The sequence below is a fragment of the Equus przewalskii genome, chromosome 5 (genome assembly GCF_037783145.1).
Source record: "Equus przewalskii isolate Varuska chromosome 5, EquPr2, whole genome shotgun sequence".
NCBI lineage: Eukaryota > Metazoa > Chordata > Mammalia > Perissodactyla > Equidae > Equus > Equus przewalskii.
In genome coordinates this window covers 74,912,058-74,930,471 of record NC_091835.1, presented here as the reverse complement: position 1 = coordinate 74,930,471, position 18,414 = coordinate 74,912,058, and the positions used below count along the sequence as shown (strand labels likewise).

Sequence of the window (18,414 nt, the reverse complement as noted above, 5' to 3'; positions counted from 1 at the left end):
TTCCTTTTTTTCTCTCCCATATCTGGAAATGATAGGAAATGCCAGCGAGTTTCGGGGGCAACAGGGGCGGAGGTGGCGGAGTAGCTCACAAGAGCACCGCGGGAAGAGGGGGTGGACCGAGCCATGCCGGGAATACCCAACAGTCGAGTCCCAGTGCTTTGCCCTGGGTGCTCCTTATTCTACAGTTTCTAAAGTTACAGAGAGCACAAAATTCTGTTTCCAAGTCTGGCGCTCTCTAATTTTGTTCACAGAAGCCTTAAAAGAGAAGCGGTTACTCTTCACCACGCCAAAGGTTCAGGGTCTAACTGCATTTGTCCTCATCGGCGTTCCGTAACCCTTGCTTTCGCCCAGCCCCTGCGTCACACGTCTTCCCGCGGAGCCGGCCGTAGCTGGCTCCTTCTGATTGGCTGTGGTGAGCCCCAAACCCTTCCTGATTGGAAGCTGCGACTGGGCGCCCGCTGTTCTTTCCGCCGTAGGGTTAGGTTGAGCCTGAGGCGCGGGGGAGAATTGGGGAAACTGGAATTTCCCGCGGAGCTGACGGCGTTTGCTCTCCCCCTACTCGTTTTAATTCCACGCGCTCCAAAATATCCGCCATGGAGAAATCTTGGTAATGACCCAATCCCCGTAAGCATCCCAGGAACACATCTGACCCCTGCCCTAATCCCTCCCCTCCCGGCCGCAGGGGGAGAATTCTGGGTAATTGATTTCTCTGGTTCCCCCAGAGAATTCTGGGTAACTAGCCATTTCCATCACATCCCTCTACCCCCGCCCCAATTGTGGGTAACTGGCCATTCTTATTTCCCCTTAGAGAATCATGGGTAACGTTGCGGAGGATTCTGGGAAACTGACTTCTCTTGTTCTCACCTACAAACCCCCCACCCCCACTCCTAATTTTGGGAAACAAGCACCTTAGGCCCCTCTACCTAACTCCTACCCCCGCACTTGCTGCTCCTTCCACTGATAGTTCTGGGATGAACCAGGCAAGTGAGCAGGCCTTAAGGGAGGTTAGATAGTGGGATGGTGGGGAGTACAGAGGGCCTAGAGGAGAAAAGGAAGGGACAACACTTTTCTACCCCACTGCCCATCCCTTTCCTGCCTGTTTCATCCCCTGCTTGGCGTTCTCTCATCTTCTCCTTGCCTCATCTCCCTCCTGCCGGTATAACCTAGAACACACTAAATACAAGTACCCCTGACTCAGCTCCCTCTTTCCCTTTGCAGGCCAGGATGTCCATTGTAGGCCCACTGGTGCCGTCCTGCTGAAGTTTGGGTCAGGCATCTAAAGGGGCTGTGGCAAGGCAGGGTGTGACACAGGTCTAATCTGCTGCCATCGTCATCATGAACTTTGAGGGTCTGGACCCTGGACTAGCAGAGTATGCCCCGGCCATGCATTCTGCCTTGGACCCTGTCCTGGATGCCCACCTGAACCCAAGTCTACTACAGAATGTGGAGCTGGACCCGGAGGGAGTGGCCTTGGAGGCGCTTCCTGTCCAGGAGTCAGTGCATATAATGGAAGGTGTCTACTCTGAATTGCACAGTGTGGTGGCTGAAGTGGGTGTGCCTGTCTCCGTCTCCCACTTTGACTTGCACGAGGAGATGCTGTGGGTGGGAAGCCATGGGGTAAGAACTGTACCCCTTTGTAAGGCCTGAAAGAAGATGTTGGAGGTCTTTTATCTGGTTTTAGCCCAAGGACAGCTATTTCTCAGGGAGCCTGAACTGAGTTGAGGTGATGAGAGTTAGCTGGGTCACTAAGTCAAACCAAGAGGAGGGGAGTGGAGGAAGAAAATGGGAGTCATAGGGTCCAGGGATGAGTTGCATAGGTGTTCTTTTTTTCAGAAGGCATCCCGTTTCTACTACAGTTTGCCCATTCATGCTTTGTTTAATCTTGATAACTGTACCCATTAGGTAGTCTGTAGCCATCCAAATCCAGTCTTTAATGCCCTCTTCTCTTTTCCATTTTTATAATTATAGAATGTTTAATGCATGTTTTTGCATATCTTACATGGAATAATTTTGTCTTCTCTGGCTGATTTTAACCTCTCTGAGAGCAGTTATCAATGTTAATTTTTTAAAATGTGTATCCATATTGCCAGTATGCTAGGAAACTGGAAGCTTTTGTAAGAAATAACATGCCATTCTGGTTTTACTAATTTACCTTTGATAGTACATGACTTGTTTCTCTGTTAGAAAGTGAATTTTTTTGATAATACATTCATTGAGTAGGCAGTGTCTACTGCCATGCTAGGCCCAGGAATAAAACTGACTAAACATAATCCTTGCCCTCAAAGACTTCACAGGACAACGAGGAAAAAAGACATATAAACCGGTAATTTCATGGTATGTTAGAAGAAACTAAACTCTTTAACTTATTAATTGTGAATTTAGGTTATAAACTACTAAGTGCCAGTGTGAAAATATGTACTGGGTGCTGATGAACATGGAGGAGGGTCAGAGGGCCTCAAGAAGGAAGTGACACCTGAACTGAGTCTTGAGAGATGAGTAGGAGTCAGGTAAAGAATAGGGAACAATGCTGTGTTGGCAAAAGCAACAGGATAAACAGATTCCCAAGATGTTACATAGCTTGGTGATTGGAGAGTGCAGGAACTACAAGCAATTAGGACTGGAAGCTGAAGCTGAAGCGTTAGACATTTCTTCATTCAACCAGTGTTTTTCGAGCACCTGCCAGGTGCCAGACCTTGCTCTGTGTTCTAGGTTTGTAATAAGCATTAAAAAAGGCAGCAAAAATACATTTATAATATACCAGGTGTTACCTTAAAAAAATCAGGTAGAATAAGGGGGTTGAGGTAATGAAGGCTGGGAGCTGTTGTTATTTTAGATAGTTGTTCAGGGAAGGTCTCTCTGATAAAGTCACACTTGAGTAGAGACCTGGATGCAGGCCAAGGTGTCCATTCCTTTTTTTTTTTTTTTTGAGGAAGATTAGCCCTGAGCTAATATCTGCTGCCAATCCTCCTCTTTTTGCTGACGAAGACTGGCCCTGAGCTAACATCTGTGCCCATCTTCCTCTACTTTATATGTGGGATGCCTCCCACAGCATGGCTTGCCAAGCGGTGCCATGTCCACACCCGGGATGCAAACTGGCAAACCCCAGGCTGCCGAAGCGGAACATGGGCACTTAACTGCTGTGCCACCAGGGCAGCCCCCAAGATGTCCATTCTAAAAGGGAGGGAAGGATCTGTGCAGATATCTGGGAGAAGAACATTCTAGAAAAATCTCATATGCTACATTAAAAGAGCTTAGACTTGATCCTTCAGGCCGCTGAAGATTTTTATCCACAGTGACAAGGTCCAGTTTGCATCTTAGGTGGAGTGCTGAGGTAGCATTATAGAGTTTGATTTAAGGGGGACAGGGCAGGACTCAGTGAGATCAGTTTGTAGGCTATTGTAGTAGTTCACATAAAATAGGAAGGCTTGAATGAAGCCCTGTAGATATGTGTACATGAGAACACATTTGAGAAACATTTAGGAAGTAAAATAAACAAGACTTAAGTTGACTACCGGTAACTTAGTCCACTGGGTAGATCATGGTATCATAGGGAATACAGTTAAGAAGAATTGAAACGGAGTAAAAATGGTGAATTTAATTTAGGATGTAATGAGTTTGAGGTTCTCATGGGATGTCTAAGGAGAGATGTTTAGTAGGTGTTTGGATGTGTTAGTCTGAAGCTTGAGCTAGTGTTCTGGGCTAAGGAAAGAAATTAGGATTCATCAGCTTTAGGATGAATGATTAAAACCTTAAGAGTGGATAAGACTGCCTAGGAAGACCAGCAGCGTGAGAAGATAGTGGGCTGGGAATAGCCATGTGTCAAGAGTGGTCAGAAGGGGAGCACATAAGGAGAAAGTATGAGCTCAGAGTCAGGAGAGAAACCAGGAGTGAATGATGTCATAGGAGCCAGGGGTGGAATGAGTTTCGCATTCTCTCTATTCCAGCCTGTGACCCACAGGACACATTTCCCAGATGTCTAGTAGAGATTAAGACTTGACTGTGGAACATAAGAAAGCCAGCTGGCCAGTGAAGGACTGGACCCACTTTTTTTTTTTTTTTTTTTTTTTTTTTGAGGAAGATTAGCCCAGAGCTAACTACTGGCAATCCTTTTTTTTCTGAGGAAGGCTGGCCCTGAGCTAACATCCGTGCCCATCTTCCTCTACTTTATACGTGGAATGCCTACCACAGCATGGCTTGCCAAGCAGTGCCATGTCTGCACCCGGGATCCAAACCGGTGAACCCTGGGCCGCCGAGAAGCAGAACATGCGAACTTAACTGCTGTGCTACCGGGCTGGCCCATGGACCCACATTCTTGATCTTCTGAACACAGTTCTAACCAACTGAGCCATTAGTTATTCAGCAGGGTCATTGTGAGGATAAAATGAGGTAGAATTTACAAAAATACTTTGTAAAGCATTAAACAAACTTGAGATAGTATTATCACTGTCTTTATCACTAATATTGGTCCCTGACCTTATGCCTTAGTTGCTGCTAGCCAGAAAGGCCAGGCAAGAAGGAGAAAAGCTGAGCAACATCCAGTTCCTGACTTGCATCTGGGATGGCCCTGCCCCTCCACTCAGGGTGTATCTCATCTTTTTGCTCCCTACAGGGCCATGCCACTTCATTTTTTGGTCCAGCCTTGGAGCGCTACTCATCCTTTCAGGTCAATGGCAGTGATGACATTCGGCAGATCCAGAGCCTGGAGAATGGTATTCTTTTTCTCACCAAGAACAACCTCAAGTATATGGCCCGTGGGGGCCTCATTATATTTGATTACCTGTAAGTGGCTTCTCAGCTCTGGACTGGGAAAGAGGGTCCCTCATAGGGTGGGAAGGCTAAAGGATTGGAAGTTTTTTGAGACCCCAGCCCCTTAGCCTCTCCTCTCCCCCGCAGGCTGGATGAGAGTGAGGATATGCACAGTCTTCTGCTGACTGACAGCAGCACTCTGCTCGTTGGTGGGCTACAGAACCACATATTGGAGATTGACCTTAACACTGTCCAGGAGACTCAGAAGGTACAAGCCTCGGGCAGGAAAAACCCAGGCAGGGCCTGAGGTTATGGGGGGGTAAGGATATACCTGGGCTGGGAACATGCCTGACTGGAACGTGCGTGTGACCTTTCTGTTCCTTTAGTCTGTGGGAAGAATCATTCTCACCGGTTTTTTCTGCTTCCCTCCCCAGTATGCAGTCGAGACACCTGGAGTCACCATCATGAGACAGACAAATCGCTTCTTCTTCTGTGGTCATACATCTGGCAAGGTGGCTAAGTTCCATTTTTCCTCCCACCACGGGACCCTGTCTCACTGATGTGTGATTGCGCTCTGCTATTTCCTCAATTCTGAGGCTGGAGTTGGAGGGATGGGAGGAGTGAGTTGAGTTCCTCCTCAGCCGTGTTATGCTATGAGATTACCTTTCAACCTGATGTTTTCTGTTGTAACTAGGTACCTTAGAGACAAAAAAGTAAACAAGAGTTCTCTTTGGGGTCCCTTCCAGCTCTGGGCTTCTCTTTTTGCCTTTTCTGTGCTTTAATTGCCCATATCCTGGAGTGTTAGTTCTTTTGGTAGCAGACTCACAGGGTTAGGTAGGTGGCAGGTACTCTTCCTAATAACAGTGTTGGCAGATAACCAAGTTATCTCTTCTTCAGGTTTCCCTGCGAGACCTCCGTACTTTTAAGGTGGAGCATGAGTTTGATGCTTTCTCAGGGAGTCTGTCAGATTTTGATGTACATGGCAACCTGTTGGCTGCCTGCGGCTTCTCCAGCCGCCTCACCGGCCTGGCCTGCGACCGTTTCCTCAAGGTGTATGATCTGCGCATGATGCGTGCCATCACACCACTTCAAGTACATGTGGATCCTGCCTTCTTGCGCTTCATCCCTACATATACTTCTCGTCTTGCTATCATCTCTCAGTCAGGTATGAAGGGGATGGAGGATGGGGTAGGAGGGGCAGATGAGGGAAGGGAAACTAGGCGCCAGAAGGTGTATACTCCCAGGAATCTGTTGGGGGGGAAAAGTAACCTTTCAGTGAGGGCTCAGATTCTCTCTTAGGTTTGGTCAGAGATTAGATCTTCTGTTTTCTCCCTGGGTGTGAACAACACAGAAAAAGATAAAGGTGGAGCAGGCAGTACAACTTCAGAACTGCCCTTTGCTGGGTAGGAGACCTACCTGGGGTTTTTAGAAAGGCATCAGATGGTGTTCTCTCCATCTCTAGGCATGGATTTGGAGCCCGTCTTTCCTTGATACCAGGCTAAGAGGGTTGGAAGGGCATAAAAGGACGGCTCCCTTTCAACTTCCAGGGCTCACTGGGCTTCCTCTTCCCTCCTAGGGCAGTGCCAGTTTTGTGAGCCCACAGGCCTGGCCAACCCAGCAGACATCTTTCATGTGAATCCTGTGGGGCCTCTGCTAATGACATTTGATGTGTCAGCCAGCAAGCAGGCCCTGGCCTTTGGGGATTCTGAGGGCTGTGTGCACCTCTGGACTGATTCCCCTGAGCCTTCCTTTAACCCCTACTCCCGTGAGACTGAGTTTGCTTTGCCCTGTCTCGTGGACTCACTGCCTCCTCTGGACTGGAGCCAGGACTTGCTGCCTCTTTCCCTCATCCCTGTCCCACTCACCACCGACACACTTCTCTCTGACTGGCCTGCTGCCAACTCCGCTCCAGCTCCCAGGTTGTACCTCCCATCTGGGCCAAGAGGAGGGAGGGGGAAAGGGCCAAGATGCCAGGATTCTCTGCGGGCCCTGTCATTATTCTATGTCTGTCCTGATTTTTGTCTCCCTTCAGTATTCTCTTTTTTTCTGACCTCTTGGGGAGTTGGGATTGGATGGGCAGACACAACAGCCTTCAAGCCCCTAGAACTAAATCAAATTGCAGGCGAGCACCCCCTGTGGATGCAGAGATTCTGCGCACCATGAAGAAAGTGGGCTTCATTGGCTATGCCCCCAACCCCCGCACCAGGCTGCGCAATCAGGTATGTTCAGAGGGGAGAGGGTCAGCCCCCACCCCAAACCATTGGCATTTCTCCTGGCTCGTTCCTTCACTAGCCTTCAGTAGTTTTTGTTTTCAGTTAGTCAGTAAAGGTTTTTTCCAGGCCTCCTTAGTTGAAGATACTATGCTAGGTGTTAGGGAGGATTCAGAGACATAGAAGATAGGGTCCTTGCTCTTAAGAAGTTTAATGTTTGGTTGGTGAAGATAAGACCTGTCCATAACAGAAATTATTTATTTTCTATTATTAAATGCTAAAGGAATGTTAGAAGCATTCAGTGGCAGAGCTGTTTGGAGGGAAAATGTTACTCTGGGCTGGAGTGATTGGGGGAGGCACACTGAAAGGGGTGGATATTGAGCTGGAAAGGGGGAGTATATTCAAGATGAGAGATCAGTGTTAGCAAAGGTCTCAGGAAGCATGACTGCAAAAGAAGTGTCTGACGGGGACTATGATTCTGTCAGTCTGGCTGGAGGGGCTGTTAGCACTGGGAAATAGTGAGAGATTAAGGTTGGAAAAGGCCCTGTTCTGAAACCTCGAAAGCCAGTGTATAGTAGAAGTGATGCACTGAAGGGGCATTCTGGGATGGTTAGTTAGGTAGCGGTATGCTGGACAGAGTGTGTGTGGAAGCCACCACAGTTGTCCAGCTGTGATAAGGTAGGGTGACACCCATGCGAATAAAAAGGAAGGAGTGGATGCTGGAAACCCTATGAAATTAGAAGGTTCAGGACTTGCTGGCTGTTTCAGTGTTGGGATAAAGGTAGGGGAAAACCAAAGAGGATTAAGGCATCCAACAAGTTTACCTCTTTTTTTAAAATTCTAGATTCCTTACCGACTCAAGGAGTCAGACAGTGAATTTGACAGCTTCAGCCAGGTCACTGAGTCACCAATAGGGCGGGAAGAGGAGCCACATCTCCACATGGTCTCTAAGAAATACCGCAAGGTGCTGGGGGATACCAGCGGGAGCCCTCTGGGATATGGGGAAAGGTTCCGGGGAAGGTGGTCATATGAGAGAGAATTGAAGGACTCAGGAGGGAGGTTTTGGAGAACGTTATAACTACTGCAGAGATTTAGGGGACTCCGAGGCTGTCTTCATCTTGCTCAGACTATTTCTGCGTCAGGTGACCATCAAATACTCGAAGCTGGGGCTGGAGGACTTTGACTTCAAACACTACAATAAGACCCTGTTTGCTGGATTAGAGCCCCACATCCCCAATGCCTACTGTAACTGCATGATCCAGGTAAGCGTAGGTGTTCCTGCGACTTGGACGTGTTCCAGGTTTCTCCAACAAGCCCACTTTACCCTGGCCTCCTACCATTCTTTCTTGCCCCACAGTCTTCACGTCTCCTCTCTGAGCTCCACTTCAGTGGACTCCTGCTTTTTATTCTCCACTGGTTCACTTAAGCTTCCCTTCTCTCTTCCTCCCTGTACCAGTTGCCTGCCTCACTTTTCCTGCTCTTCCCTCCAGGTGCTCTACTTCCTGGAGCCTGTGCGCTGTCTAATCCAGAACCACCTTTGCCAAAAGGAGTTTTGCCTAGCATGTGAGCTGGGCTTCCTCTTCCACATGTTGGATCTCTCCCGAGGTGACCCCTGTCAGGTCAGTACCTGGAGACCTGGGACAATAAAAGGGGAAGGGAGGTGGACTGTAGGCAGGGACATCACTGTGCAAATGGCCACAAAAGAGAAAAATAACCCCTTTCCACAACACGCTTTCTGGATTCCAGGGCAGTAATTTTCTTCGGGCATTCCGCACCATTCCTGAGGCCTCAGCCCTTGGTCTGATCCTGGCTGACTCAGATGAGGCTTCAGGCAAGGGCAACCTGGCCAGGCTCATTCAGAGGTGGAATCGCTTCATTCTCACTCAGCTGCATCAGGATATGCAAGAGCTGGAAGTACCCCAGGCTTATCGAGGTGCTGGAGGCAGGTATGGAATCGGGACAGGAATAGTGAAAGCCACCATGACAGGCCCCTCTGTGACTTAAAGGATCTTCTGACTCCCTCAGTGTGCATGTGTCACCCTCTCCACTCTTAGCAGCTTTTGCTCTTCGGGGGACTCTGTCATTGGGCAGCTGTTCAGCTGTGAGATGGAGAACTGCAGCCTCTGCCGCTGTGGCAGTGAGACCGTGCGAGCCTCATCCACCCTGCTCTTCACGCTCTCCTACCCTGAGGGTAGCAACAGTGGTATACCCTGCAGCTGGGTTGGGAAGGCTCCCCCAAATGTCCTGTAACATCAAGGAGAGGGTGTTGGGGGGCTAAGGGTGGGTATAAGGGAGAACCTGGAGTGAAGCATCTAGTTTCCCCTCAGATAAAACTGGGAAGAACTGTGACTTTGCTCAGGTGCTGAAGCGAAGCATCTGCCTGGAGCAGAATACACAGGCCTGGTGTGACAACTGTGAAAAGTACCAGCCCACGGTGAGTGGGCTCTTGCACTGGACTCGAGTACTGCCGTGTGGGGGACTCAGCCATGGTCTCATGTGGGGCTGGCTGTGTCAGCACTGCCATCCAGGGCTCTATAGGGAATGGGAAGAATCCCAACTTGAGGATGCAGGTCCAGGTTTCACAGTTCCTGTCCAAGTTTCTCTCCCTGTAGCCCCCTGCCATTCCTTGTTTGTTTTATCTTCTCAGATTCAGACCCGCAACATCCGCCATCTGCCAGATATTCTTGTCATCAATTGTGAGGTGAACAGCCTGAAAGAAGCTGATTTCTGGAGAGTGCAGGCTGAGGTAAAGACCGGGGCTGGAAACAGGGCGTTAGGAGTACTTTCTAGTTTTCTCCCTCTTCTAACTTCCATATGTGATTATTCATGTTCCTGGGGAATTGGATATTTTCCCCTTTGTGTTCAGGTTGCCTTCAAGATGGCAATAAAGAAGCGTGGTGGGGAAATCTCCAAGAATAAAGAGTTTGCTTTGGCTGATTGGTAGGTACTGTCTTGGGAACGGTCAAAGGATTGAACTACCCAGTGGCTCCTCTTGTCACTGGCTAGATCTCCTCAGAACAAATTTCCGATTCTCCTGTCCTGATAGGAAGGAACTAGGGAGTCCAGAGGGCATGCTGATGTGTCCCTCCATTGAGGAGTTGAAGAATGTCTGGCTTCCTTTCTCCATTCGCATGAAGATGACCAAGAACAAAGGGCTGGATGTTTGCAATTGGACTGATGGGGATGAGATGCAGGTTGTTGAAAAACTGGGAAAAGGAAGGGGAATAAGGGAGAGAAGGTTGGGGCAGAAGCAGGACAGGGGGAAGGCGGAAGTTAGTATAGGGAAAAGAAAAGGATTAAGGCCTAGTATTTACTAGTTGTGGGCTCTTCCAGAGTGACTCAGTTCAGTGTTGGGAGCCATAGATGGGTTAGGATGGAGATAACCCACCCTGGTCCCCTATCCCCATACCCCAAACTCCCTGTCCTCTGTCCCCATTCCCCATCCTTCCCCATCCTTAAACTTAGCTTAGCAGCCTGGGTACCCCCCTCACAGTGGGGCCCAGCCAGGGCAGAGGAGGAGCATGGTGTCTATGTGTATGACCTGATGGCTACTGTGGTACACATCCTGGACTCACGCACAGGGGGCAGCCTGGTGGCTCACATTAAAGTCGGAGAGACCTACCACCAGCGCAAGGAGGTGAGTGAGGTAATACAGGGCATGGATGCTGCTAGTGGTGGCCATGATGGAGTCCCAGATCTGTCCTTATCTTGAGTCTGAGCCAGAGTGGTCCAGCCATCACTTTGGCATCAGTCTTTCTCTATTATCTCCACAGGGCGTTACCCACCAGCAGTGGTATCTCTTCAATGACTTTCTTATTGAACCTATTGATAAGGTTAGTTGTAACACATTCCATTCTTTCATCTCCCCCTTTACTGAGCATCCTCATCCTCAGTGCCCTAGAGAATGCCAGGCAGATTTAGGAGGGAAGGATGGGTCCTCAAGAATAAAAAGCATTAGTAAAACTAAAAGTAGTGCCTGAGTCTTGTCTTCTGTCTGACTTGGAGAAAAGGAAAAAGAGACATATACATAGGCCATTAAGTGCTTTTTCTTTTATAGCATGAAGCTGTGCAGTTTGACATGAATTGGAAAGTGCCTGCTATCCTTTATTACATCAAAAGGAATCTTAATTCCAAATACAACCTAAACAGTAAGTGGTACAGAGTAGAACCAAGGGTGTGGGCAGTTGAGACTGGTCTTCATGAAGAGATCTGGGAAATAGCTTGTTAAGATTAGGATCGGTAACCAGTGTTAATATTTTCAGATATACTAAAGAGATTCCTCCTCATCAGGCCTTAAATCTAGAAGGTGGAGATCCTGAGGGTGTAGTGGGGAAGAGGTGATGGGGGAAGTCTGATCAAAGTGGCTAAGGGTATGATTTTGAGTCTAATCATCCTTATCTCCAAGTGAAGATCTTCTTTTGGAGATGAGCTCCTTATTAAGTCCCTTTTTGGTGCCTTTAAACCATAGTTTCTCTGCAACTTTATTTTTCTGGATTTTCTAAGCTAAAGTCCGAAGTGGAAATCTCATTCTTTCCTCTCTTGACTCTCGTTTTTTCCTAGAACATCTCTTTTTTTTATTTTTTGGGTTTTTTAAAGATTTTTTATTTTCCTTTTTCTCCCCAAAGCCCCCTGATACATAGTTGTGCATTTTTAGTTGTGGGTCCTTCTGGTTGTGGCATGTGGGATGCCACCTCATCGTGGCCTAAGTGGTGCCATGTCCATGCCCAGGATCCCAACCAGCAAAACCCTGGGCTGCTGCAGTAGAGTGCATGAACTTAACCACTTGGCCACGGGGCTGGCCCCCCTAGAATATCTCTTGATAATTTTATGATTTGACCTTTCCATCTACCTACTCTGTTCATTAGACATGATCTTTTTACTCACATGCTTTGATTATTGAAGAATCATTGCGTAGCCCGGTCTCTCGTCAGCCACCTTGGGCTTCCCTCCCCTAGTCACTTCCTATCCCCAGCCATCTGTCTTCTGGATTCTCCTTCCAGTCAAGAATCCTATTGAGGCAAGTGTTCTGCTAGCTGAAGCCTCACTAGCACGGAAGCAGCGGAAAACACATACTACCTTCATTCCACTGATGTTGAATGAGATGCCACAGGTCGGGGACCTGGTGGGCCTGGATGCTGAGTTTGTCACCCTTAATGAGGTAACCCAGATCAAAGTGCGGGGTGTTGGGACAGAACTCTGGGGATATTAGGAGTCATAAACATTTCTCTGATTTCCTTATTAACTCTTCTCGTGTAGGAGGAAGCAGAGTTGCGCAGTGATGGCACTAAGTCTACCATCAAACCAAGCCAGATGTCAGTAGCGAGGATTACCTGTGTTCGGGGCCAGGGACCCAATGAGGGTATCCCCTTCATTGATGACTACATCTCAACCCAGGAGCAGGTATTAGGCTATGGAGGTGCAAGTGAGACAGACTCTGTGCTTATTAGAGTGCTCTAGAACCCAGGGAAGAGTAGTGGGGGGAGACTCTGCACCTTGCTTTCTAGACAACTTGTCCTTTTCTCTATCCCTAGGTGGTAGATTACTTGACTCAATACTCGGGGATAAAGCCAGGAGACCTCGATGCCAAGATTTCCTCTAAGCACCTCACAACTCTCAAGTCTACCTACTTAAAGCTTCGTTTTCTTATAGACATTGGAGTCAAGTTTGTGGGTCATGGTCTGCAGAAGGACTTCCGGGTCATCAACCTCATGGTTTGGGCAATACTCTTTTAAGAGTCTTCTTTGAGCATGGGCCCCCAGGGTATACATTGTGCTTTGGAGAATGGGAAATTATGGATCCCCTACCTTCAGTTTCCCCTCTTTTATCCCTGCCAGGTGCCCAAGGATCAAGTCCTTGACACTGTCTATTTGTTTCACATGCCCCGAAAACGAATGATTTCCCTGCGATTCCTTGCTTGGTACTTTCTGGGTGAGTTGCTCCACCTTGTAGGCCCTTATGGTACTCATTAAGAGCAGGAAAAAGTGTTGGAGGGGCCAAGGGGAGTAGAAAGGACCCTGAGTTAGTGGTGAGAGTTACTGATGGACTTAATTAGTTTCAATATCCCTTCTGTACACTAGGGATGGTGTTTGGCTCTTTCCCTTAAGGGCAGCCAGGTTTTTTACTGTTGTTTATTGGGAGTTTAGGATGTGAGTAGGGGATATGTTCTTACCTCCCTTTGCTAGGTTCCAAACTATTCCACCTCTACTTCCCCCAGACCTGAAGATTCAAGGGGAGACCCATGACAGTATTGAGGATGCCCGCACAGCCCTTCAGCTCTACCGAAAGTATCTGGAGCTGAGCAAAAATGGCACTGAGCCTGAGTCCTTCCACAAAGTGCTCAAGGGTCTTTACGAGAAGGGCCGAAAGATGGACTGGAAGGTGCCTGAGCCTGAGGGCCAGACAAGTCCCAAAAGTAAGGCCTGGGATGGGACAAAGGAAACTGGACTGGGTGGGTTTTGATTGCAATGTGAAGATTATACCCACCATAATAACAATGATGATGGTGATGTTAACAGTGGTACTACCCCTACCTTATATATGTAGAGCATTTAACAGTTTACAAAGCACTTAATCCTCCCAACATTCAGTGAAATAGATTTTATTATTGAAACTCTCCATTAGTCCTAACTTCCTCTTGCCCAATTCTAAAACATTTGGGGCAAGTCTGTGCCCTCTTTTCTCTTGCATTTTTCCTTCATAAGAAGTATCCCAGGGGCTGGCCCCATGGCCAAGTGGTTGAGTTCATGTGCTTCTCTTCGGCGGCCCAGGGTTCTGCTGGTTCAGATCCTGGGCACAGACATGGCACCACTCATCAAGCCATGCTGAGGCGGCATCCCACATGCCACAACCAGAGGCACTCACAACTGGAATATACAACTACGTACTGGTGGGCTTTGGGGGGAAGAAGAAAAACAAGAAGATTGGCAACAGTTGTTAGCTCAGGTGCCAGTCTTTAAAAAAAAAGACAAGAAGTATCCCAGGTGCGTTTTCTGCACTGATCTAAAGAGTCAATGCTCTTGGTTTTGTCTCTGACAGGTGCAGCTGTCTTCTCCTCAGTGCTGGCGCTCTGACCTCACCCTCTCCCAACGAATTGCTCCCTCTCCTTTCAGTGTTCTGTGGCCCAAGAACTGGGAGATGGCTTCCCAAGTTGGCTACACCCTGTCCACTTCCAGAATTGGACCTGCTCAGGGTCTACAGATGGTGCTATTAATAGAACTGGAATGCAGCAGAATTGTTGCATAGGATCTAGGAGCCAGATTCCTTTTTCAATCTTTGCAAAATAGTGGGCCAAAAGAAGAGTCTAGAATGGACCCAGATGGCAAGTAATTGGTATTCTTAATAAATATCCTGGGTAATTAATATTCAGGCAGAGAAGCTCCTGGAATCAAAACTCTCAGTTCCTAGTTGGCTAAGGACTGAACTCCTGCACAGTGACAGGATACAACAGGCGCTCAAGACTTAGCTCAAGTCTCTGACTGCTTGAGGGATGCCTGGAGGGGCCAACATGTATAGTCTTGGTGGCTCTAGCAAACCAGTGTTGCCAACACCATCATTGCCAAAAGGGCCTTTGGGTCCTAGACAAAGCTTGGCTGCTAGCTTCACTCCTGCTGACAGCTGAGAAGCATCTGTCTTCCATCCAATTTCCTGTCCCAAGTTTTGTTTTCTTGTTATTTTTTAAAATTTTGTTTTAAAATGCATGTTTTATAAAATAAAAACAAAACTATTATTGGCTGTCATCTGTCTCCTTTGAGACCTGCGAGTGTGGGGTTCTCTCACTTTGGCCCTCTTCTCCTTTCTTTGTGTTGGCTCTGTTACAACTCGAAAAAACCAAGGCTTTCAAATTCCCACCTAGAAATGAAGATAAAGCTCAGGAGTCTCAAGTTAAGGATATTGGAATAGTATAATTATTTCTTTCCTGGACAATATGAGGTCTTTGCTGTGGCTGCCTGGTACCTAAGGTGGGACTGTTAAAAGATGTACAGTATGGTTTCCCCGTTACTTGTGTAAAAGGGGAGTTGGGGAAGCTGACAAACTACAGGTCCCAGGATATCTTAAGACCTGTAGCTATTAACAAAGGACCTGTGTGGTACTGCGGTGCTTCCTGGGATATGTAGTTTCCTGGGAATCGAAAGCTGGGTTTCTCACTGGCGGGCAGTGCACCTTTCTTTTTGAAGGTTCTAGCCCGCCTAGACTGACACTCGCGCCCGCCTGACCTCCTTCATACACCATACCCGGCTCTGTCCTTGCTTCAGGCCACTCCTATTCTTCGGCTGACCCCTGGTGGTCACGTGGAGCAGCTCGCCACGCAAGTTTGGGTCCTTCTGCGATCCACCGGGGTCCTCACTGCCTGGGAGCCGCTCCTAAAGCTGCCTGTTCCCGCGAGAGTTTGGAGGGGCGGGTTTGGGGTCGGTCTCTGGCGTGGGGCTTGCACCGCAGCGCATCGGAGCTCTGCTTGGGCTCCCAGTTAAGGTGCAGGGAGCTGGGTCAGGCGGTCGCCGGGGCACCCCGTGTCTGGAAAGCGCCGGAGCGCTCTCTGGAGAAGCCCGGACAGCCCCGCTCCCCCAGCCAGGTGCTAGGGTCGGGAGCTGAAAGTGAGAGTCCGGCCGTCTTCCAGCGCCTGGGCCACGGCGGCGGCCCTGGGAGCAGAGGTGGGACGGATGCGAGTGGCGCTGAGGGTCGGGGATGGACTGGACTGGCGGGGTCCTTAGAAAGGGGCCTGGTCCTCATGGGAGATAGTTTGTAGGCCGGAGGTGGGAATGCAGTGATCTTCCGTGCTGGGTCCAAACAGGCACTAGTATTGAGTGCTATCTTCGCCGGCCGGCCACCTCGCTGCCTCCTGGCCTGAATCGGCTGCTCTCGTTCCCAGCAGCTCCTCTGTGCCTGTCGTGCTCGCTTAATCGCCAGCCCATTCCATGGCTGCCCTGTGAGTCCTAGGCAGCCAAGGCTGAAGTACCAACATGTAGGGCCTCACCTGTCGACGTAGTGGCTGGGGCTGAGCCCCAAGTCCCCAGCTCGCGCTCTCACCCACTGCCCGGGAAATCCGGGTCTTCAAGCGCCGGAACAGAGGCGCTCCTTTGTGTCCCTGCCATTTCCTGGAAAGTAGAGCCAGAGTCACAGTGGGGCCTTTGTAGGCCTTGGGATGAGGGATGGGTTGCCGGGAGGCGGCGTCGGCAGAATGGAGCCAGCTCCTCACACCTATGATTTATTTCAACCTAAACCCAGGTGGAGCAACCCCATTACGCTAAAGATGAAAGGCTGGGGTTGGCTGGCCCTGCTTCTGGGGGCCCTGCTGGTAACTGCCTGGGCTCGGAGAAGCCAGGATCTACACTGTGGAGGTAAAGGCACAATGAGAAGAAGTGGGAGGAAGGAGGGTGGGGAAGATAGAGCCTTGGAAGGGCATGAGATCCAAGGCCTGGGAGAAGGATGAATGGAAATTCCCTGGCTTGATTCCTTTCTCCCCCGACCTCCCCTTCTCTTCCCTTGCACCAGCTTGCAGGGCTCTGGTGGATGAACTAGAGTGGGAGATTGCCCAAGTGGATCCCAAGAAGACCATTCAGATGGGTTCTTTCCGAATCAATCCAGATGGCAGCCAGTCAGTAGTGGAGGTATCTGTTACTGTTCCCCCAAATAAAGTAGCCCACTCTGACGTTGAATGAGAACTCAACTAAGAAGGACCTTGGTGTAATAGAAATGAAGAAAACATTGACCCAGAGAGGTATCTAAAAGATTGGGCTGTCTCATTTGGAAGAGACTAGAGGCTTATACCCTATGCACTTGCTTCCTGGCTCCAAACCTTAATACTTTGTTTCTGCTGTAGAAGTTGTTAGCAAACAGAGAACCCTGATCAACCCCCTTCTCCACATCCTTAATCCACGTGACTCAGGTTTTCACTATGACAGTATGGTACACATACGAACATTCATTCAAAACAGATGAGCTTACCCTTGTATTTAGGAAACTTTAGTTGCAAACATAACACATGTACTCAAAGCTGTACGTGGTAAACAATATCTAAAGAAATGTTAAGGTTATGATGCTTCGTGAAATACTTTAACAGTTGTTAGCCTCAAAGCCTACACTTCCTCTCTGATGCTCTCCTGTTGAGGGCAGATATTAGTCTCATTTTAATACAAGAAAATAAAATCATCTTACCTCCATAAAAATTAAGAGAATTCAAAGGAAAGGAACACATAGTTGACTAGGATTAATCGAAGAGGTCTCTGTTTATCTATAATATGGAGTTAATGACACCTTTTTTATTTCTTAGGCTTATATTATGAGGTCAAATAAGATCATATATTTGAGAGCACTTTGGAACTATACAAATAAATCATACTGTTTTTAATTAGGGAAGGCTTTTTAGAATAGGTTCGTTCAGCTAGATTTGAAAGGCAAAGTAAGGATATAAATTACTAATGTTCAGAGGTAGAAGAGTGTGACCTAAGGCTGAGGACATTTCTAGGTGCCTTATGCTCGCTCAGAGGCCCACCTCACTGAGCTGCTAGAGGAGGTATGTGACCGGATGAAGGAGTATGGGGAACAGATTGACCCTTCCACCCACCGAAAGAACTATGTACGTGTAGTGGGCCGGAATGGAGAATCCAGTGAACTGGACCTGCAGGGCATCCGAATTGATTCAGACATCAGCGGCACCCTCAAGTTTGCGGTGAGCTACGGGAGTGGGTGGCTGGTTTGCAGAAATTAGGAGAGCTATTGGAGAGCCCAAGTGGAAAGCTGGGTTACTGTCCCTGTCCTCCTCTCTCGAGGCAGAGGCAAGAGGCCTCTTCTTGCTGCCCTCTCACATGTTTCTCCCTTGGGTTGACAGTGTGAGAGCATTGTGGAGGAATACGAGGATGAACTCATTGAATTCTTTTCCCGAGAGGCTGACAACGTTAAAGACAAACTTTGTAGTAAGCGAACAGGTAAATTACTCCCACTTTACTTCCTGTCCTCACAGCCCTGTGGAACCTGGCACATTCCTTAGTACGTACCTGCCGCGCCCCCCACCCCCCGCCCCATCCTCTAATATTAGCTCAAGAGTTGGCTTCCGTTACCCATGGCTTACTAGACTTGGGTTGTTCCTCTCTATTCTCTTCCTGTCATCTTGCAGAATTTCTGGCTCCCTCACTTGAAATACAGGTGAGAGGATAGTGGGAATGTTTTGTCATTTAAAAGTATATGCTCTGAAAAATGGTGTGTGTGCCAGTTTGGTTGGGGGTATTTTCTTCCTTGGGGCATATATCCATATGAGAGTGGCAGTTTCCTTCCAGCTGTTCTGTGCTTTTGCAGATCTGTGTGACCATGCCTTGCACATATCCCATGATGAGCTGTGAGCCACTGGAGCGGCCCAGACTGACAGGCTTGATGGATCACCCCCAGGAGGGGAAGAGAGTGGCAATGTCTTTTATATTATGTTTTTACTGAAATGAACTGAAAAAAATGAAACCAAAAGTATGAA

The 18,414-nt window shown here is 48.4% G+C and overlaps 2 protein-coding genes across 15 annotated transcripts; both read left to right on the top strand.

The window, feature by feature from the left end:
- The first annotated feature begins 401 nt into the window (after positions 1-401).
- Positions 402-14,682, top strand: PAN2 (poly(A) specific ribonuclease subunit PAN2). 14 transcript variants are annotated; one of them, XM_008530120.2, is made up of 26 exons: positions 402-607; positions 1,219-1,617; positions 4,610-4,779; positions 4,894-5,014; positions 5,181-5,258; positions 5,644-5,911; positions 6,323-6,665; positions 6,869-6,965; positions 7,801-7,920; positions 8,099-8,218; positions 8,447-8,575; positions 8,703-8,902; positions 9,011-9,159; positions 9,284-9,390; positions 9,604-9,702; positions 9,823-9,896; positions 10,003-10,150; positions 10,450-10,593; positions 10,730-10,789; positions 11,014-11,104; positions 11,957-12,114; positions 12,213-12,356; positions 12,488-12,667; positions 12,791-12,884; positions 13,171-13,368; positions 13,992-14,682. In XM_008530120.2, the coding sequence occupies exons 2-26, from the start codon at positions 1,336-1,338 to the stop codon at positions 14,024-14,026; spliced, it is 3,609 nt and encodes a 1,202-aa protein (XP_008528342.1). In that variant the 5' UTR covers positions 402-607; positions 1,219-1,335; the 3' UTR covers positions 14,027-14,682. The 14 variants fall into 14 exon arrangements, with proteins under 14 accessions (XP_008528342.1, XP_008528345.1, XP_070477738.1 ...); XM_008530123.2 differs by having other exon boundaries at positions 424-607; positions 9,014-9,147; XM_070621637.1 differs by having other exon boundaries at positions 424-607; positions 9,014-9,147; positions 10,450-10,602.
- A 377-nt stretch (positions 14,683-15,059) lies between these two features.
- Positions 15,060-18,410, top strand: CNPY2 (canopy FGF signaling regulator 2). The gene is made up of 6 exons (XM_008530126.2): positions 15,060-15,604; positions 16,179-16,291; positions 16,446-16,561; positions 17,419-17,622; positions 17,782-17,878; positions 18,246-18,410. The coding sequence occupies exons 2-6, from the start codon at positions 16,204-16,206 to the stop codon at positions 18,287-18,289; spliced, it is 549 nt and encodes a 182-aa protein (XP_008528348.1). The 5' UTR covers positions 15,060-15,604; positions 16,179-16,203; the 3' UTR covers positions 18,290-18,410.
- Positions 18,411-18,414: the final 4 nt, after the last annotated feature.

Coding starts and splice junctions, on each gene's coding strand:
- CNPY2 (XM_008530126.2), top strand. CDS start 16,204: ATGAAAGGCTGGGGTTGGCTGGCCCTGCTTCTGGGGGCCCTGCTGGTA. Junction 17,623..17,781: donor GCGGCACCCTCAAGTTTGCG/GTGAGCTACGGG, acceptor TTGGGTTGACAG/TGTGAGAGCATTGTGGAGGA. Junction 17,879..18,245: donor ACTTTGTAGTAAGCGAACAG/GTAAATTACTCC, acceptor GTGCTTTTGCAG/ATCTGTGTGACCATGCCTTG.
- PAN2 (XM_008530119.2), top strand. CDS start 1,336: ATGAACTTTGAGGGTCTGGACCCTGGACTAGCAGAGTATGCCCCGGCC. Junction 4,780..4,893: donor CTCATTATATTTGATTACCT/GTAAGTGGCTTC, acceptor TCTCCCCCGCAG/GCTGGATGAGAGTGAGGATA. Junction 9,703..9,822: donor TCTGGAGAGTGCAGGCTGAG/GTAAAGACCGGG, acceptor CTTTGTGTTCAG/GTTGCCTTCAAGATGGCAAT.